General features: G+C 42.1%; 1 protein-coding gene and 1 long non-coding RNA gene across 5 annotated transcripts in view; both read left to right on the top strand.

Annotated features, from left to right (window-relative positions):
* The first annotated feature begins 2,460 nt into the window (after positions 1-2,460).
* LOC120803522 lies at positions 2,461-4,356 on the top strand. The gene is made up of 4 exons (XR_005709347.1): positions 2,461-2,606; positions 3,275-3,370; positions 3,575-3,683; positions 4,227-4,356. It is a non-coding gene; the product is annotated as an uncharacterized LOC120803522 (long non-coding RNA).
* A 33-nt stretch (positions 4,357-4,389) lies between these two features.
* The window catches only part of LOC120803487 (neuron navigator 1-like), a 90,790-nt gene continuing 76,112 nt past the window's right edge, over positions 4,390-19,067 (top strand). For 2 of the 4 annotated variants that reach the window (XM_040151979.1, XM_040151978.1), the window contains exons 1-3: positions 4,390-4,410; positions 8,508-9,407; positions 10,265-10,356. In XM_040151979.1, the coding sequence (XP_040007913.1) occupies positions 8,515-9,407; positions 10,265-10,356 (985 nt within the window). In that variant the 5' untranslated portion in view covers positions 4,390-4,410; positions 8,508-8,514. Of the gene's footprint in view, positions 4,411-8,507; positions 9,408-10,264; positions 10,357-19,067 lie in introns of those variants that run through there. The other 2 variants (XM_040151981.1, XM_040151980.1) reach the window with 1 other exon arrangement.

Genomic DNA, 19,067 nt, shown 5'->3' with positions numbered 1-19,067 from the left:
CTTCATTTAACCGGCCTCATCTCAACTGGTACACTGTAGTGAGGCAGTCTGGCGCCATCTAGTGTTAATAGTGCAGTCACATGAGGCACAGTCATAGAGACAAACAGGATGCTGATGCAGCTTTGATGGAGAACTGGTAATTGGATATAAACTTTCACAGTGAAAATGGTGACTTCCTCTAAGCTGAATCAACTTATTGTGTTTTTCTGTTTTTTTTGTGGATCAATACATGTCCTGTCTTTTGTGTGCGTGTTTTTTTTTTTTTAATTTTATTAATCTCAGTAAAGCTATACATCTGAGGCCCTGTGTTCCAGACGGTCAACATGTTAGATTAGCACCCACCTTAAAGCCGTCCAGATGCTCCTTGGGCTGACAGTGACACAAATGTCCCATTGTCACAACAGCGTGTGTCAGGGTCAGTCTCTGCTTTTTGGGGGGGGGGTCGTTGGACATGCCTTGGGGGACATCACAAGATTAGCTATGACATTAAGCCCCTCCCCCCAATACACACACACACACACACACACACACACACACACACACACACACGCACACACACACACACACACACACACACACACACACACACACACACACACACACACACACACACACACACACACGTTGCAGTCGTTTGCACACTCCTAACCATAATCCTTCTGATACAAGTCACTTCCTGTTTCATGAGCCACTGAGTCAAAGCAACAGATCATCCGCGTGTGTTTTGTACTTGTGGCTGGGTTCGGAATGTTTGCCGTGCATCAGTTCCCCACGTTTAAATCCAAAATTGTTGGGAGCTGGAAAAACAGAAGAGGGGCCTTGGCATTAATGAATTTGGAGGTGAGCATTTAAGTGAATTTGGTCTACCGCATGAAGGGCAGACTGTAATGTATGTGCATATATGTGTGTGTGTGGGGGGGGGGCAAAGTCAAGCGTTAGTGCAGCCAGTCAATGCCTGATCAATATGTGATCAGCCAGGGAACCCTGAGGCTATACCTTACCGCAAGATCAAGACTGTAAGGACCCTTACAGACTGTTGTGTCCGATGATTGATTAAATACACACAATACGAGAAAAACATTTCATGATTCTCAGAAATGAACTTTTAAACAATAATTGAAGCCTCTGAATATATGCTGTGAAAATGGGCCATTACAGACATATTTTGTAGGTCTGATCCTGCTGGTTTCAAAATCTTCATTAACCATTCAGCACTGTCCCTCATGTCAGTGAGTCAAACTGTAAGCCAGCTCAGCAGAAATATGAGGAGAGAACAGGAAGAGAGGTGGAGGAAGAAAAACAAAACAAATGAAACAAAAAACAAAGGAAAAATCGCAGAATAACCAGATTTCTTTCTGTTAAACTCATAAAACAAACAACCTGTGAATAAATACAGGGAAATGATGCCTGGAAGTCAAAATAGCTAATAAAACATCTTTGGGGCTTGTTAAGTGTTTACCATGAATAATGAAATCTCAGTTCCACACCTCCATCCTAGGGAAACCCTGGCTTCACACACAACAACAGTGACAGTTCCAGCAGTGTGCCTCACTGCTGTTACATTTAAACAACATTTTCCTCTGTTTGTGAGCTGGCTACATGCGATGAGATTTTTACAATCTGTGGTTTATGAAGACGGAGAGAGTCTGGAGAAGCTGAGTTCAATGTCAGATCTGGGGTGTATTTTGTTACTCTGTCAGCTGGAAAAAGACGTCAGTAGAGGGTTCACTGTGCACGTTGATTTCTCCATTGCTGCCTCCTGTTTCCAGCCTCTCTTCTCTTTTTGTATCTCCCTTACTTCTCTTTCTCGCTCCGCCTCTTCCCTATTCATTAGAGGTGTGGGACAAATTAGGAGTGATGGATGGGATGCTCCTCCCTCAGGGTGCTCGTTCATGCAGGCATATGCACTAAGCAGGCATGTACACCAAGTACAGACACAGATATAGACATGAGATGTAGATGTACGTGTGCGATTGTGTGTTTTTATGCACATTTTCATTTTTCGTCAGCGGATCTATCATAGCATAATCTGTTTGTTGTTTTTTTTTTCAGTTTGCTTTCTCCGACCACCAATTAGACCTTGAAAGCCGGATGATGGGTTTGGGCTTTTCACATTTGTGGCCACATCTGCTTAATTGCCATGTATTACTCACACTATACAGGCAGCCTTGCGCGGGTACACACAGCCACAGACAAACAAACCAAACTCATTCAGCTAATGGGCCAACCTGTGTGTGCCTTAGCTGAGCTCATATTTCATCTCAGAGAGGGAGGGAGCACAGCCAACAGGTCCATTACTGAGAGAGAGAGAGAGAGAGAGAGAGAGAGAGAGAGAGAGCGATAAGGATTGTGATGAGGGGAGGAAAAAAGAAAGAGGGGCGGGGATATGGCTCCAGGCGTACTGCAGCAGCAGCAGAGCGGCATGACGTGATAGAGGAGGGGGATGACAGACAGAGACACACACACAAATACACATGCTTGCAGCTCAGGGGCCTACCAGGCGAAAGTAGACAGAAGCAAAGGCAGGGACTCAGCTGGGCACACTCAGCAGCATACAGATCGGAGACAAACTCACTTGAGGCTTTGAATCCTGATGCTTACAGAGGGTGAGTGTAGCCTTGTGTTTATTTTACTTGAGGCAATATTTAATAATTCTGTTCAGGCATGTGTTAATTTGGCCGTTGCTGTGTATCTCCCCCTGTTTGTGTGAATCTGTGCTCTCTCATTAGTGTAAAGCCAACTATGATTCTGTGAAAAGATAAATAAAAACACTATATCTTGATCTATGAACATTTTCACAGTGGTATCAAAATCACCAGCGTAACGGAGAGATGGCCGTAGACTGAAAGAGAGAGGCAAACAGAAAGAAAGGCAGAGCTTAAGTGGGATGAAAAGAGATGGCGAGGGGATGAGAGAGGTGGGGGTATCCTATAACTAGTGGTGACATGATGTGATCAGCCTTAGTCAGCGCTATAGGGGCTGTATGACTCAGTGCCGCATGTGTAACATACATACTATCGTGTGTACACCTGAGGACGACGTGATAGGATCTGTAGCAGTGAATCGCAATGGAGGGAAAGTGTTTGTGCACACATGGTCATGTTTATATTGTTGGTAGTCTGGTTATGCTCTGACCTGTTAAGTTTGTGGATGCTTATGTTTGTACCACCATACTTGCTTCTATAATGAGTACTTCTGGACTGTGTGTGTGTGTGTGTGTGTGTGTGTGTGTGTGTGTGTGTGTGTGTGTACTTGTACTTCTATCTTTGTGAAGACCTTTTTGAGTTTTAGACCTTGGGAGTGAGGACAGTTTGGGAAAGTGAGGACGATTTTTAGTCCGGTCCTCTCAACTTTAAAGGGCTGTTTGAGGGTAAGACTTGGTTTTAGGGTTCAGGTTAGAATTAGGTTTAGGTTAGGGTCAGGCTTGGAGTTAGGCATTTAGTTGTGATGGTTGAGGTTAGGGAGAGGGGCTAGGGAATGCATTATGTCAATGAGGGTCCTCACAAAGATAGAAGTACAAGTGTGTGTGTGTCAGTGTGTGTGTGCGTGTCTTAGACTTGCATCTTTTTCCTAGTTTGTGCGTGATTCACACTCCTTCTGAAGAAACCTCGAGACTCCTCAACCGATGACTTCTCCATGTGCTTGGACTATGCTGCACTGAAGACCTTGTGACACCAGTTTAGGTCATTTTTATTTTTTGACTTCAGTAAAGTGGTTTTCCTCAGTAAATGAAACAGTTACAAACCCATTTTATGACAGGAAATATACACTGTGATGAAATTAACGGCAAAAACTATTTTAAGAAATGTGTTCCTGTGCAGTTGACAATGTGCGCAGATATAGATATATGGAGATATAAGCTTTTTAGATGACTTAAACGCTATGTTGTGTCATTTTTGAGGATGACAGCATATGTGTCATTGTGGGTCACTGTATGCCAAGTAAATTCCCATTTGGGTCACTGACTCATGATAACAAACAGTTTTCAGTTCATTGTTCAGACAGTTTTCAGGTTATATTGTGTGTGTGTGTGTGTGTGTGTGTGTGTGTGTGTGTGTGTGTGTGTGTGTGTGTGTGTGTGTGTGTGTGTGTGTGTGTGTGTATGTGAAATGACGTTTTTATGCCAAAAGAGGAGAACATCTTATCAAAAAAATTGACTTTGAAAATTAGTCACCGCAGTACAGGGGCCTCCGATTGGATGAAAATGTCGTTCCTGTTTGTTACAGCTTCCTGTCTTGGTGAATGGTGAGGCGGCGTGGACCAATGGGAGGGCAGCGGTGAGGATGCAACAGTGATCCAGGAAAAAACAGCCCATTGTTCCTGGGACGTCGGAGAAGTGTGACCTCCCTCCTGCCGGCTCTGCCTGCTCGGCCTAGCAGCACACTGAAGGACTCAGTACCCCAGTGACAGGTAAGATACTCATGTGGGACAGCAGATCTGGCACACGACATTTCATTGCAGGCAGTTTACGAGCTTCAGATGTTATTATTATATGCTGTTGCGACTTCTAAGAAAACTGTGCCTTTCCAGGAGTCCTGACAGCAGATTTTAGTGTTTCTGAACCACTGTTTGTCACTAGCATACTGTAAGATGATTTACGACACGCACATTATTGCTGTTGTTTTTGTTGTTGTCATTATGCAAGTAATTACATTCATTTAATGTCGACTTTTCAGATTGGGTGACACACAGAAACACAGACACTGCTAATGTCCCTCAGTTTACAGACATAGAGGTCTGTGCTACCACCTCACTTACTGATTTTATGATGAGTCACAGGGTTTTCATTACAAGAGTGAATGTGAGTGTGGGTGGGTGTGTGTGTGTGTGAGAGAGAGAGAGAGAGAGAGAGAGAGAGGTTAGGGGATGTTTCTTCGATCACATGAAACTCAGTTCAGGCTGTGTGTGTGTCAAAGTACGTACCTAGAACTGTTTCATGGCTGAGGTGAAAGGTGTTTTTCATCAGCAACTCCTGGCTATTTGGAGATGGGAAGAAAATCAAACAGAATAGAAGGCGAGTGAAGGAATTAGGATCCCTGATGGTGAAGTTACCTGCAATGTCCAGCAGATGTCAGTACTAACCTTGCAGAATGACCCGGAGACAAGTCAGACACTAGAGATTATGATTTATCCACACCAGTCCTTACATTCACCTGCAACAAAGCGATGAAATCGACAGTATGTTTTTGTTAGCATCTTTGCGCCAGTATCTTTTATCTTATTTTGTTATTGTGATGTTGGGCATTTTTTTCTGTTTCATTCTTTGTACTTTCACTGGCCTGATTTTATTTCTTCTCATTGTGAAGAATTGTTTTATCCTGACTTTTTTTGTTTTGATGTAAAGCACTCTTAAACTAAACCTTAAAAAATTGCTTAATAAATAAAGTTTATTATTATTATTATTACTTAAATATCTAATACACATTAGAGGTTTTGTCTGTTTCTGTGAATGTAACAGAAACACTAATGCATGTCACATTATTAACCAAAATGCTCTTATCTATAGTATAAGGCAAATTAAGTAAGTTGTTTGATTACTTTCCAACAATTTTGATAATTGATTAAGCTTTTGTCTCGTTTCTGTGTTATATATCACTGCTAGCTGAACACATCAGATGTTTGGACTGTTTGTCAGTCAAAGATAACAATTTGAAAATGTAATCTTGGTTTTTATAAAACTGTGATAGTCATGTTTCACAATGATATGACATTTAATGGACCAATTGATTTATTGGTTAATCAAAAAAGCAAAGAAATGGCAGTTGATAGAAAATAATTGTTAGTTACAGGCCTAACTACTAACCTTTTATTCCTCACTTGTATGCCTTAGGACAAGGCTCATACCATAAAAAACTCAGCCTCAACCAAACCAAAAATACACATGGTGCACAAACAGTTTCCCTCACACATTTGATCATCCTGTACATTTTTAGACAACTCCACAAATAACTACACATTCTTAACTGATTTCTGTACCCAGACAAGCGATTAGACCTACAGTGAAAGCCTCAGCAAGCCAACAATCTTACCATTGTAAGAGCACTTATGTAACAGAAAGATACAGAATGATATTGTCTTTGAAGCCTGTATAGAGTTTGAACACATGACACAGACACATGACAACATACTCTACGCGTGTAACAAACTTGTGCTGTAAAACATCCTCTTATCTGTTAGGGAATCAGACCAGATATTGATTTACAAGTTTTTCACCTGCTTACAGCTGCTGGGTTCAGTCAGCAGAAATGTCTTATTGTGTCTTTTTTTTTTCTCTGTTTTCTTTCTCGTTCTGCGTATGTCCTTACGTGGGCTGCAGTAGTACCAGTATGACCCCAGGGTGTCCCCAGGGAATAGCCAATTTCCATACTGATAGACACATAGCCAGACAGCACCTGTGCCCCTGGAAACCCTGGCAGGAATTATATCAGACAGACAGAAATTCTGATGCTTATTAGTGACTCGGCCTCCCAAGAGAAAGAATGAGAAAAAAAAAAGACAGAGAGAAACAGAGATTTGGGGAGGAATGGGGAGGAGGAGGAATTTAGAGAGAGAGATGAGGGGAAAGGAGGATAGATGATCACATCTGTCTCTGTTTACCTTCTGGTGCATCACCGCTGCTGTATGCTGCTGCGCATTAGCATTGAGTCAACTATGATAGAGCACCAGTCCTTGGCAAAACACCAAATCTCCATTTTCTCTGTCAGTACGTAAGTTCGTGAGAGGAAGGACTCTCTACAGAGGCAATGTCATTTCCTTTACAAGAAATTGAAAGGTTTTTTTCAGGGATGTTTTGAGTTTTTGAGGTGCAGCAGTCAACCTTTTTCCACTTCAGGGATTCTGAAAATGACAGACCTTTTGCTGAGACTGCTGGGAAAATGTGTGTGTTTGTGTGATCCACATTACACTGTGTGCAATACTGTGATTGGATACACTGTAAAATAATCCAACATGTTATCCTCGTGACTTTGACATCTTAATTTGATATGTCTCTGCTTTACTAAAGACAGATTCCAAAGAAATCTTCTGGCAGCAAACTTTCCGCTATTTAAATAAGGGCAAGTAGGGCTAAGCGTTAAATCTGTGTATTTGTCAACGATGTGTATAATTATAATATTAAAATCTATTTGTACTGCACTGTTCCAAAGCAAATGTGCTGTACAGGAAGTCGAAAGTAAAAAAGAAATAATGAAAGAATGTGTTTATATCAGTGCTGAAAGTGAGAGCAGAGCAGCTGTTGACCTGGTCCTGCACATCTGGACAGCAACAGCAACATTATTTGTTCACTATGTTAAGTGAGACAGTCATAAAAGTCTAGCTAAAGCATTCCTCACAGTAAAACTCTCAGACTGATGTTTTTTTATAGACAGACTGATGAGGAAAAGTTTTTAGTTACAGATATATGTTCAGGTATTTTCTCAGACTGGACAATAGTTCAAAATTGTTCACTGAATGTCTATACAATTGGAAAAAACGATGCTTAGAAACAATTTATCACACATGTATGTAATGTAAAGTATTAAGGGTAAAATATTTGTCCTCCTCCTGCTCAGTACTTTTCCTGTCTTAATTTGAGTGACGAATCTAAAAATATTTGTTCAGCACAATTGTAAATCTAATGTGGGGAGGTATGGTTTACATGTTCAAATGAAGTTAGATTTTATTTTAAAAAAGAAATGTCACGTGAGATTCTGTTATTTTGTGAGGGATAGCAAATGAATTAGGCTGTTCCTCTCCAAGATGCTATCATCCCTCTCTCCCTCCACCTGAGCAGCACGAAGTAGTTACTTATATGATATTATATGAATTGTTTCACTTGACCAACGTTCACTGCGTGTTTGCTTAGGACAGGGGGCCACAAAGAATATCAAGCAGAATTTTATAACTCTTGGGAGGTCTGTGTCATTCTGAGTGGGATGGCTAAGAAGGTTACTGAAACTGTGAATATCTGGAATCAAGCAAATCAGAAGAGGATGATCACAGTCCTCCTCTGAAGCTGTTATGTGTACAAGAGCAGATGAGAGCAGTGTGTGTGTGTGCAGGGGGAGTCTGTGTGATAGTGTGTTTGAATTATATAGTTGCTTGAGAACATAATGCTCTAAAAACAGCTGGTTGAAGTTGCTGTGAGCACTTGTCTGTATGTAAAACTGCTTTTGTTTTTTTGAACTCCTAGAATGCAAATTTAATTGTGCAGACGCTCCCTGCCTTGCTTAACTAAGCTCATGGTTTACCATGACTCAGTGTGTCATATGTGCTTGATTCACATTCTAACATACCATGGATGTTTACTGAGCTCTGTGGTAAGAAAAGCAAATACTGGCTTACCTGATTAGCTTAATTTCCAATGGAATTTTAATATAGAAATGGATAACCAAACTTTTTTGGGAGGGCTTTCGATACTGATAGTTTCATATTGTTGCTGTGGATGATCCTTGAAAGTGGAGCACTCACCTCATAGTCCAACTTCTTGACTCATTATACGTGTCTCTCTCCTTATGTTTCTCCATTAGGTCAGATATGAGTGGGGCAGCCAATGTAAAGTCGGCCCCCCGTGGGCCTCCCTCATCAGGAATCCCCCTCCCACGTAGCCTGTTGCCCTCCTCCCCCAAAGCAGACCCCCGCCGCTGCGCTACGGACCTGCCCAAGCCCTCGACTCAGACCTCTAGACACACACCCACACACACTCCCACAGACACTCCCATGCACTCTCCTTCACTTTGCCACCGGGGCTTCAGCATTCACGGGCCTTCCTCCAGGGACCTGCTGAGAGATGCTATCCCGAAAAGTCAACTCTTCCAGCAGACGGGAGCTCTACCTGCTCCCAAGGTGTCTCGCTCTGCCTACAGCAGCCCGCTGACCCAGCGCCGAGTACCACCGCCACACTCCAAAGACACACTGCATCAGGGAAAACCTTCCCTGGCTCACACACCAACAGAGTTACCGCATGATGGCAATCGCAACAGAAACACCCTCACCAATAGGAACCAAGCATGGGGAGCCAGCATCCGGCATCCACCGTACCAGTTCAGGATAGTGGAAAACTCCAACTCTATAACAATGAGTGAGGGCATGCCAGGAGGAGAAGAGCCTCCAGAAAACCAGCCAGCCCAGTCCATCATGTTGAACAACGGTAACCTCGGCCCCTGTCTAGCTCAAACGAGCTGTGAGCACGCCATCAGAGGTCGTAGCGAATCCATGAGCCAGTCAGATGAGGAGATGGGGACTGCTGAGGACAGTAGTCCAGCCTCCTCTCCCGGTCCCCTGGCCCTGCCACCCATCACATTCACGCTGCCAGTAATGTCAAAGATGGCTATCAATACACAGGATCAAAATCTAGACAAGGAGGCTGTGTCCATAGAGACACACACACCCAGAGTCAACATGGCTACTGTGGCTCCCTTCAGCTACAGGTGAGTGGCCTGGACTCATATATACATACACACACACACACACACACACACAAACACACACTCACACACAAACTTGAGTTTATCAGGACTTCCATCATGAGCCCCTGTTCACTGTCCCCCTTGTACACACACACACAAACCCACACACAAACCCACACACACACACACACACACACACACACACACACACACACACACACACACACACACACACACACACACACACACACACACACACACACACACACACACACAAACATTGGCTGCCACTCTGGATACTTAAGAGCAGCCCTTTGTATTTCTTCCAGTTATACATTTGTGTGCATGCATACACACACTTGGTGTTTTCTGGAGCAGAGCTGATTGTTGAAGTGTCCTCTTGACAGCCTCTGGGTTCACTCAATATACTGTTGTCCTCTCTCACACACATAGTCCCTCATGATGTGGGATAAAAACAAGAAAAGAGTCAATCTAACTTGGCAAGTAAAAAAAATAGAGTCACTGTGTCTCATGTGAGCTGTTGAGTGGCGTGTGGTGTTTTAGTGAAATGAATCAATCCATGAAGAATGAATGAGTCAACGCAGGAAATTATTTTCATTGAATGCGTGGTGTAAAATGCTTTATAAGATAAAGACTTTGAAAAAATCAAGACAAACACTTAGGGAATTAGTTGCAGTGCTTTGTGCATCATCAGTGATTTTGCTATTATGGTAATAAATGCGACACATCTGGGAGAGTCCATTTTCTTCTACTGCCATACACAGTAGCTTGTGTGTGTTATTGATATAAGTGATATTGAAGTGATTTGCATGTACAGTAACAGATGTGCGATGGCTTTGTTCATGATGTGTTAACAGGCTGCAGGTACAGGAGGGGGATTTTTCAGTGGATGAACTGAGTGACTGCTCATCTGGATCCATAGAAGTCTGCTGTGATGATCTAACACCAGGTTTGATGCACTGACACATTTTACAGAAATAACAAGTCATAATCAATTTTCCTTTCTCTCTGTCTCCAATACTGAAATCTTGTAGTCTAGTTTTGTCTGCCCAATTAGCATCAGGGCACCGAGAGGCCAAGAGCTCTTTTGGCAGGTACGGATTCCTACTTCGTTGCAGCCAGACACATTTACTGCAATAGAGTCATAAATGGCGTCAGACAGGACATGCCAGTGGCCAACCTTTGGGTCTTATTGTGGAACCTGAATAGACTCAGTGAAGACTAAGGGACAACCATTCTCTGTCCAAATGTATGTTTGTCACGCTGCTATTCATCATTCCTCAGGAGCCATGTCTGAGGTTAGGTGGTGTAATTTTGTGTGTGTGTGAGTGTGCGTGTGTGTGTGTGTCAGCCTGGGGCTCTACAGAGCTCAGTGGATCCTCGACGAAGAGATGGAAAAGAGAGATGGGCTCAGGATGTTAAGATGAAGGAAGGTGACGGGGGTGATGTGGGTCAGTAATGAGATGAAATGGGGCACATTTCTCAATTCGCTGTCAGGCAGTATTATATGCACATTTCAGCTTCATCCAAGTAGTGTTGAGGAGTTTGAACTCTTCCTCCCCTCACACTTTCTCTCCATCCCTCTCTTGCACTTCTTCCCCTCCAGCTTCTTTGACCTAAAAAGCCACAGTACCAGTATGGCCCCCTTCCCGTCCTTTTGAGTAATGGTTTGTTCAGTATCCAAAGCCTTTGTTATGCATCACCGAGGTCAGTCTGAGTGTAGAGATATGACTTTATCCGTGGCTTAGTGAATCATTCTTTTTGATGTGGTATCAGTTGGATAGCAAGGGATCGACTGCCTGGCTTTGGATGTTGCAGTCCACAGTTAGTGCGTATTACGTTTTAATGACCAAAATCCCTTCTAGTTTATACATATGTACAGTGTAGCCAGAAAGTATCAGGACAGTTATGTTTTGGGCTGAGCCGCAACAGCAAGGACAGCCCTATAAACGCGAATGTTGCTGACTGACTGACTGAGTGATGAAGGTACACCATTGGTCGGCCGGCTGAGTGTTGGATTTTCCCCATTGGCCATTGTTCTTTCGAAATGAATTGGTACGAACAGTTTCTATTACGTCATCAGGGATTTACAGGCAGCGTTGCCAACTTAGTGCCTTTGTTGCTACATTTACCAACTTTAAAGGCCTCTTTAGCAATATTTTTAAAAAGAAGCACGTAGTGAAAAATCTAGCAGCTTTTTGGACAAATCTTGGCTACTTTCCATGGAAGAAAGTCACAAGTATTGCCCTGCAAGTGCGAGGGTGGGCCTTCCCTCCAACGGCACACCTCTCTTTGCGCCTCATTCAATTGACCGCATGGCACTTTCTCTCTGAGTGATCATTTAACAAGTAAATATAGACGAAATCACAGCACAGCCATTTTCTTAAACTTCTGCGTATGTTGATTTTGTCATATGACATCACAGTTATCAAATCAGGATTTTAGCAGCGCAGAGCAGCAGCTTGGAAATGACTTGGAAGTGAATGCTGGTTAACATGTAGTCTTAATGGGCCGCTTTTTACGCCATTATTTCATACTTGTTCTGTTGTCTGACAACAGACACAGAGAAACATGTAAATGAGAAAAGCTTTATTTGGAAATTGGCTGTATTAGAATAATGTATATGTGAGCACAGAGATTAGGAGAGAAGCAAACATATAAAGGGCTGAAACTGGCTGACACTGGGCAGAAAGCAAATCCAACACAATGACGTCATGAATATGCTAAATAGCGTATTATGTCATCTGGCGACATCTAGCAACTTTTTGTGCAGGCCTTAGCTACTGTCCTTTGAAAGTAGTTGCTTACAGAATTTCAACAATGGTTGACCATAAGCGGTCCAGCCATATATTAGGTTATTACCTCGTCTTGTATTCTGTTTGGCTGTATTTCTACCAATGGTTTACAATGAAACAGTGACAATGGTTTCCAGTTTCAGGGGTGTTTGAGGTTTTCCCATCCATACTTGGTAATCACTGTGAGATTTATAACCCTTTTTATACATACTCCCAATTTTAATGTCATAATTTAAATGTGCAAAATCAGAAAGGCTAGACCACAGAACTCAATTTTAAAGGGCCTTCAACCCAGACACATAATATGATTCCCCCACTACTGTCACATCACACATGAAATAATCAAATTATACCGCTACCCTGCTTATATTATTAGTGTGAAATTAAAATGAAATTTTAATCGATTTTAATATATGTTGATCAAATATATTACAATTTACCATGGTACATTGTATTATTTGTTTTATTGAATCAGCTGAGGGAGTGCAGTCAAAGAAAAATAATCTTTTCCGCCCAAACATCTTTAGCGTCAAGGAGTCCACGTGGACAGAAATATTGGAGAGGAGATGCAAAGAGGGAGACGTTTATAAACCCATCAGACTGTTTGAAGTAGTTTCCCTTGTGGTCCAGCAAAGGATTGGATTGGATATACAGTATATGGATTGTGTTCAGACTACTTCAAACGAATTCCGTGCCAGTTCAAATTTCTTCAAACTTCAAACTCACTTTTTGAAAAAGTGACAGCTGTAATGGCCCTTAGTGGACCTCAGTTAGAAATTTGCCCTGGCTACAGCCCTTTTCAGTACAATGAAAAGTTGGTCCTATCCTAGTACTTCATAACTTTACTGTACATACAAAACATCATATTCAGAAAGTCTTTTATTATTATTATTATTATTATTATTATTAGTAGTAGTAGTAGTAGTAGTAGTAGTAGTAGTAATAATAATTATTTCAACATGCAGTAAATTATGTCACAAACAGTTTTGCCTCGACTTCTAAGTTCTCTCTTCTATTGATATGGTCTGTCTAAAGGTATAATTAACAGATAGAGAAGTTTTCAAATAAAACCTTTTAAAAGCTTTTTGGAGGTTTCAACCAGCTGGTTGTGGAAAGGAGGGATGGGAACTGGTGGTGGACCAGCCCCAGTCTTTAAGAGCCTTTGGCTGTCTTGGGACTATGGTTGTGGCCTTGTAATTGCTCCCTAGCAGGCATTAGAAACAGAACTGTGTCTTAGACTCCTCTGATGCTGCATTTACATGGAGGGTGGGCTGACACTGTAATAACTGTAATTTAGGGAGTGGAGGATAGGAGGGAAACAAGTGTGGAAGGCAAACTTTGGATCGAAGGGAGAGAGAAAGGGTGAGAGATGAAAAGTGGAGGGCGATGAGTTCAATTGGTTGATGGATTTTGTTTTTTTTTTAAGGAGGAAAGAGAACAAACAGCAAATGTGGTCACAGAGGTGAGAAGGCTAAGGAACACATAACACCAAGGCCAAATCATGATGTGATTTTGTTATGGCTGTCCTTAGTGACTATGCAAAAAGAATAGTTTTCCCCCAACTGAAAGTCTTCCATATGCTTTCATTCACATAGATTGAATCAGCAGTAACATAATCAGCTCTAACATTTTCTATCCGAAACCCTAATGAAGACCTGAACATTTAAAGTGACTGTAGCACCATGTGGTCTTTCAATTACATCACAGACCTCCTGACCTTGTTGCTCTCTGGAGAAGTGTATTTGAGCATGTGTGTATGTGTGCTGATGTATGCATGTGTGACAGTACACAGATGGTGTTTGAAAGATAAATGTGATGTGGACTGTGTATCATTTTTCATCTCCCAGTGAGGGTATGGACTGATATTCCCTACGGACACTCTCAAAGTCTGTCAGCTGTCTCTCTCTCTCTCTCTCTCTCTCTCTCTCTCTCTCTGTCTCTCACACACACACACACACACACACACACACACACACACACACACACACTGTATAGACACTGACAAACATAGAGGATGATTTAGATCTGGTCTGAAAACTCTGTTCACGAGGATATGAAACACTGCACAACATCGCCCACCCACACTCACAAATTCAGTGACATCATCTGAAATTGACATTTACAGACAGAAAACAAAACAAACTGTACTTTCCAGGTGTGAGCTTGACCAGTTCGTTCAAAATAAATGGGCATGTGTTCCTTTGAAAACGTCGATCAGATTTCACACAGACTTCATGATGTGTTTTTCAAGGTGAGCCAAAAATTACTTTTAGAGGCCTTGAGCCAGCTTGCACTGTATTATACTGAAATGTATAATTGTCCCAGTTCCCTTAGTTTATCTTTTTATAATATACACTCAGTTGCCAGTTTATTAGGTACAACCTAGCTAAAACTGATGCAGTCTAATACAACAGTCGTGCAATAAATCCTACCTTTATAAAGGTTATAATGTTGAAATTGTTGTAGAGAGGTATTGATTCAACTTTGTGATCATTTTGGAGGCTGCAGTTTGTGGTGCTGTTGAAGTGTATTTCGGCAGTTAACCAGATATATTTTTGCAAAACCAACCAGTTAGTGCTAATCCTTCAGGTCTTTGCTATTGCTAAACCCCCCAAAAATCTGTTTGAAAACACTTATTACAAAGCATAAATATCACCTTTGTGTTGCTTGTTGACGTTTGTTTATGAGTGTGTAATGTGCTCATTGCAGCCTCTTGGAGTAAAAAAAAAAAAAACAACAGATACTAAAACTGAAGGTCTTACCTACCTTCAAAACGAGGAAGACGCCACACTGGAAAACAGACTCGGACAAGAAATACAAAGGTGGGACTTGCGCTTTACTATAACTGTTTTCAAAAAATATTTTTTACTTTTACAAGAGAAAAAACTTTAAGGATAAGAAGCAATTGGTAGGTTTTGCAAATGTACTGAACGTCTGGTTAACCGCCCTCCCTACATTAAAATGCAGTGCACAGCTGCTTCCATGAGCTTTTGTCTGGGAGTTTCCAGGACTGTGTCCCACACAGTGGAGGAGACAGTCCCAAACAGGGCTAGCTAATGGAACACCTCTCTGTGTAATGCAATACAGTTCAACAGCACCACAAACTTCATCGTCCAAAATAATCATACTGTTGGATCAACAGTCCTGCATTAAATCCTACCTTCATGAAGGCTATAAAGTCCTGTTTTGGCTAAAACTGTTTTAGAGAGGTGTTGATTCAACTGTATGATCTTTATGTGTCCTGTGTTGTAAAGAGATCCCAATGCATGTCTTATTTTTGTGCAAAATATAAATGATATACAAATAATTGAAAGCCTAGATGTTTACTTTGCTCATCTTGAGGGAAGAATACAAAGCTAAATTCAGCTGCTGAGATAATAAGCACAAGTCAAAGTGGTGCACACACAGAGAGTTCGGCACCTTTTATAGGCAACTGAAATAGCCGTGAAGACAGTATTTTTGACTACTTGAAGTCATTCAGTAGACTTACAGACTGTATATTTACCTTTCATAAAATATAAACATATAAACTATAAAACACCACAAATAGAGATACAGTATATTTTTATTTTGTCTTGTTATCATCTTACAGGCAGGGTTTGTCCAGCAGACCCCACTTTGGAGAGCCCTTACTCCATGTAAGAAATACATTTTGAGACATCCTTGTGCCATTCACTTTGAGGCAAATATAAGTAATGAAGGTATGAAATCAGCATGCGATTTATGAATTTCATGCTTACCATCTCTTTAATGCCCCTGGACAGTTTAGTGAAAAGCATTTTTGATAACCCGAGGCTGCATTTACTCTTAGACAGTGCATAATCCTCTTTGGCCAATCTAATCATAGAGACATATGCCGCTTTGGCCTTGGACAGTGATGAGTGGTTTAGTAGCTTTGGGAAGATGATCAGACATAAGCGTGGACTAGATTATCTCCTCGCTCATTACCAGTAGTGGGGCAATAATCACTATTTAGGGTTTAATGTCATGTCCTGCTCTATATTTGACCCTAACTTTGATCTGTCAAGAGTCAAGAGTTCTGTAGTTTAGTGCCGGGACAGCTGAAGTGGAGGCCCAGTCCTTTATGTTGGGGTTAGGTAGTGAATTTGATGGGGAGGACAGCACATGAGTGTGGGATAGTGAGTGTCTTAAATGTAAACACGAACACACATAAGGCACACGAGTAATGAACATATATAAACATAACACAGACTCAAAGAGAAGCTCCTTACTCTCCAATTCGTCTCACACACTGAGCCATCCACCCATCCCTTCAAGCCCCTCCACCCCCCACCAGGAAATTTCCTTACAACCTAGGGGGCACACAGTAATGGCTCCATTAGATGGAACAAGAGATGAAGACGGAGAGAAAGGAGGGAGAAGGGTGAATTGAGGAATGGGTGAATGAGTGCACACACAAGATCCTTTTTGACCTCTGGGGTGACTCCCAAGCCAGGGAGTCGAGTTATGGAGTTAGTCACGTGCACAACCTCTCTCTGTCTCTGTGGGACCTAACACACCCGCGCTCACAGGAAAGGAGTCACAAAGACACCTATCTGTCAAATTAATAACCGATGAAGAATCAAGCGGACACTCACATGCCAGAATATGGGCACATAAATTTAGGATGCACATTCCTGATGTTTTCCTTATATATTTATATATTCATCGTATTTAACCAAATATGTTAAAATTTGATTTATCTACTACTGTATAGGTGTCTTCAGCTAGAACATGTTTTTTCAACCGACAGAAGCAGAGTTACACAAACGAACACACTTACACACACTGATGATACCCATCGCCGCTGTATGCACACCACGCTGTAACCAAGCAACCAGCCTCTGCAGCACAGCATTGTGGGATACCCCTGGGAAGTGTGCTTAGAATGTCAACACTGATGCGTCTGCGAGGGAGCGTCTACAAAGAGCGATGCCTTAAAAAAAACACACAACAATATACAAATTCTTTTTCTTTTCACTTACTTTAGGGTTCTCCAGTTGGCACTTGATGTTTTTCACCCCTCAGCTGTGTGTGATTCATGATTCACCCTGGGAGAGAACGGTGTTTGTGCCTCCGGAATCAGGACTGATACACTCACACTATTGTCATTGATTCACTTTAACTGGCTGAATTACCCAAATACCTAAGCCAGTGACTCATGCTGTGCATCATCAGCACTGAGTGAGACCACCAGAGAGGTGTCATTGTGGAAAAACTCCCTCTCTCATTCACGCATACATTTCTGACTCAGACTAGGAAACCACTTAGTGTATGTATCAGATTGTCGTCTCAGTATTTTGTGTGTAAACAGGACATTAATAGTCATGTCATTGTGGTGCACTACCAGTGGGCATGTAACTGTGAGCCTGTCCTTGTGTATGTGTGTGTCATGGTCTGGTATTCTTCCCTGTGTCCTTTGGACCCCATGCATTAGCATGTTAGTGGACATAAGCAAACATAGCAGGTGTGACGAGGCGCTGAGGCAGGATATCCCCTCTCTGTCTTACAGGCTTCCTCTGCTCCTCCGGCACACATGCAGAGATCCTTCCTCACCCCATCCTCTTCCTCCTCCTCCTCTCACTTTCCTCACTGCATTGTTTTCTGCGTTATAATTTCACATTCTTACACTCTTTCTCCTTTTTCCTTACGAGCAGCATCCAGTAAGCTTCTTTCACGGTGTCTGCTATCCTGCTCTGACTTGCTCCCTTTTTCTTCATCTTCTTTTCTTAGTCACACTCTCTTTCGTCATTTTCTTCTCACTTCTCTGTCCCGTTCACGCTTGTCTCATCTTTAGAGCAACCTCTTCTTTTTCTTGTACGTACACACAGAAAGGCAAAACAAGAGGAACCAACAGAGAGTGAGTTACAACAGGGAGTGGGTGAAAGTGAGAACACATGCCATCTGCTTAATCGAATGGGAACCGTTCCTCTTAAAGTTTAAGGCTCTCTGATTAAGTTAGTTACATCCAAAGCAACATTGCTTTCCTCTTCTCTCACAGTACTTTTCCTTTCAAAGCTGGAGACCTTGTGTAACCTTGTAAACATGCATATAATGCGCCACAAAGTGTCTGTGTGTCCAACTGGCTACATGACTGCTCTGTAGAAATATAGTGGTGAATCTGTTCCAAACTGTTTTTAGATGTAAGGGCAAATATACTCATGCAAAGTACTGAGAAACCCTGCCTCTTTCTGCCTGTCTGTCTCTCTGTCCTTCTATTTCACTCTGTGTTTTCAATCTATCCATTCATCCCAATATCTCTGTCTACCTGTCTCTCTTACCTTCACTCACCTTTGCTTAAAAGTGTCTTTATGTGTGTCTGGAACTGTTTGCCCATCATCGTAGCAAATTTTCCCAAGGCTCCAGCCACTGTGGTTAGACCTCAGACTTTTTTTCACACAGATACACACTTCTGTAATATACTGAACGTGTGAGTCTACTATGTGCTGAATCTGTGGGTTAACACCGAGCAGTGGCACTCATCACACTGTGAAACTGCCAGCTTCTCTGATGTCAGGCAGAAAATATATGTTTACATCAGCCATATATTAAAGTGATTAGACTGTGGAGCCAGAGAGACGAGTACTTGAACAAACAAGTAGCTGTGTGCTGCCAATACACACTTAACCTGTGTGTCTATGTGCTTTCAAGAGCACTGACGCATGTCTTTGCCCCTCGTGCATCTGTGCGCTACACAGACCTGCCTTGTACGCGGTCACTCTCGTTTGACTAACCTTAATCCCTCATCAGGGAGGTATAAGAGCTGACGTACAGCACCTATTAGCCTTAAATTACATCCCTTACCCCCTACTGGCCTGCTACCAGCCCCCAGAGCCCCCATAACTGTCACCACACAGCTCTGGCC

Source organism: Xiphias gladius, chromosome 18 (assembly GCF_016859285.1).
Source record: "Xiphias gladius isolate SHS-SW01 ecotype Sanya breed wild chromosome 18, ASM1685928v1, whole genome shotgun sequence".
NCBI classification, from domain to species: Eukaryota; Metazoa; Chordata; class Actinopteri; order Istiophoriformes; family Xiphiidae; genus Xiphias; species Xiphias gladius.
Note: the sequence above shows the minus strand (reverse complement) of the source record. Positions and strands in the feature narration are given on the sequence as shown.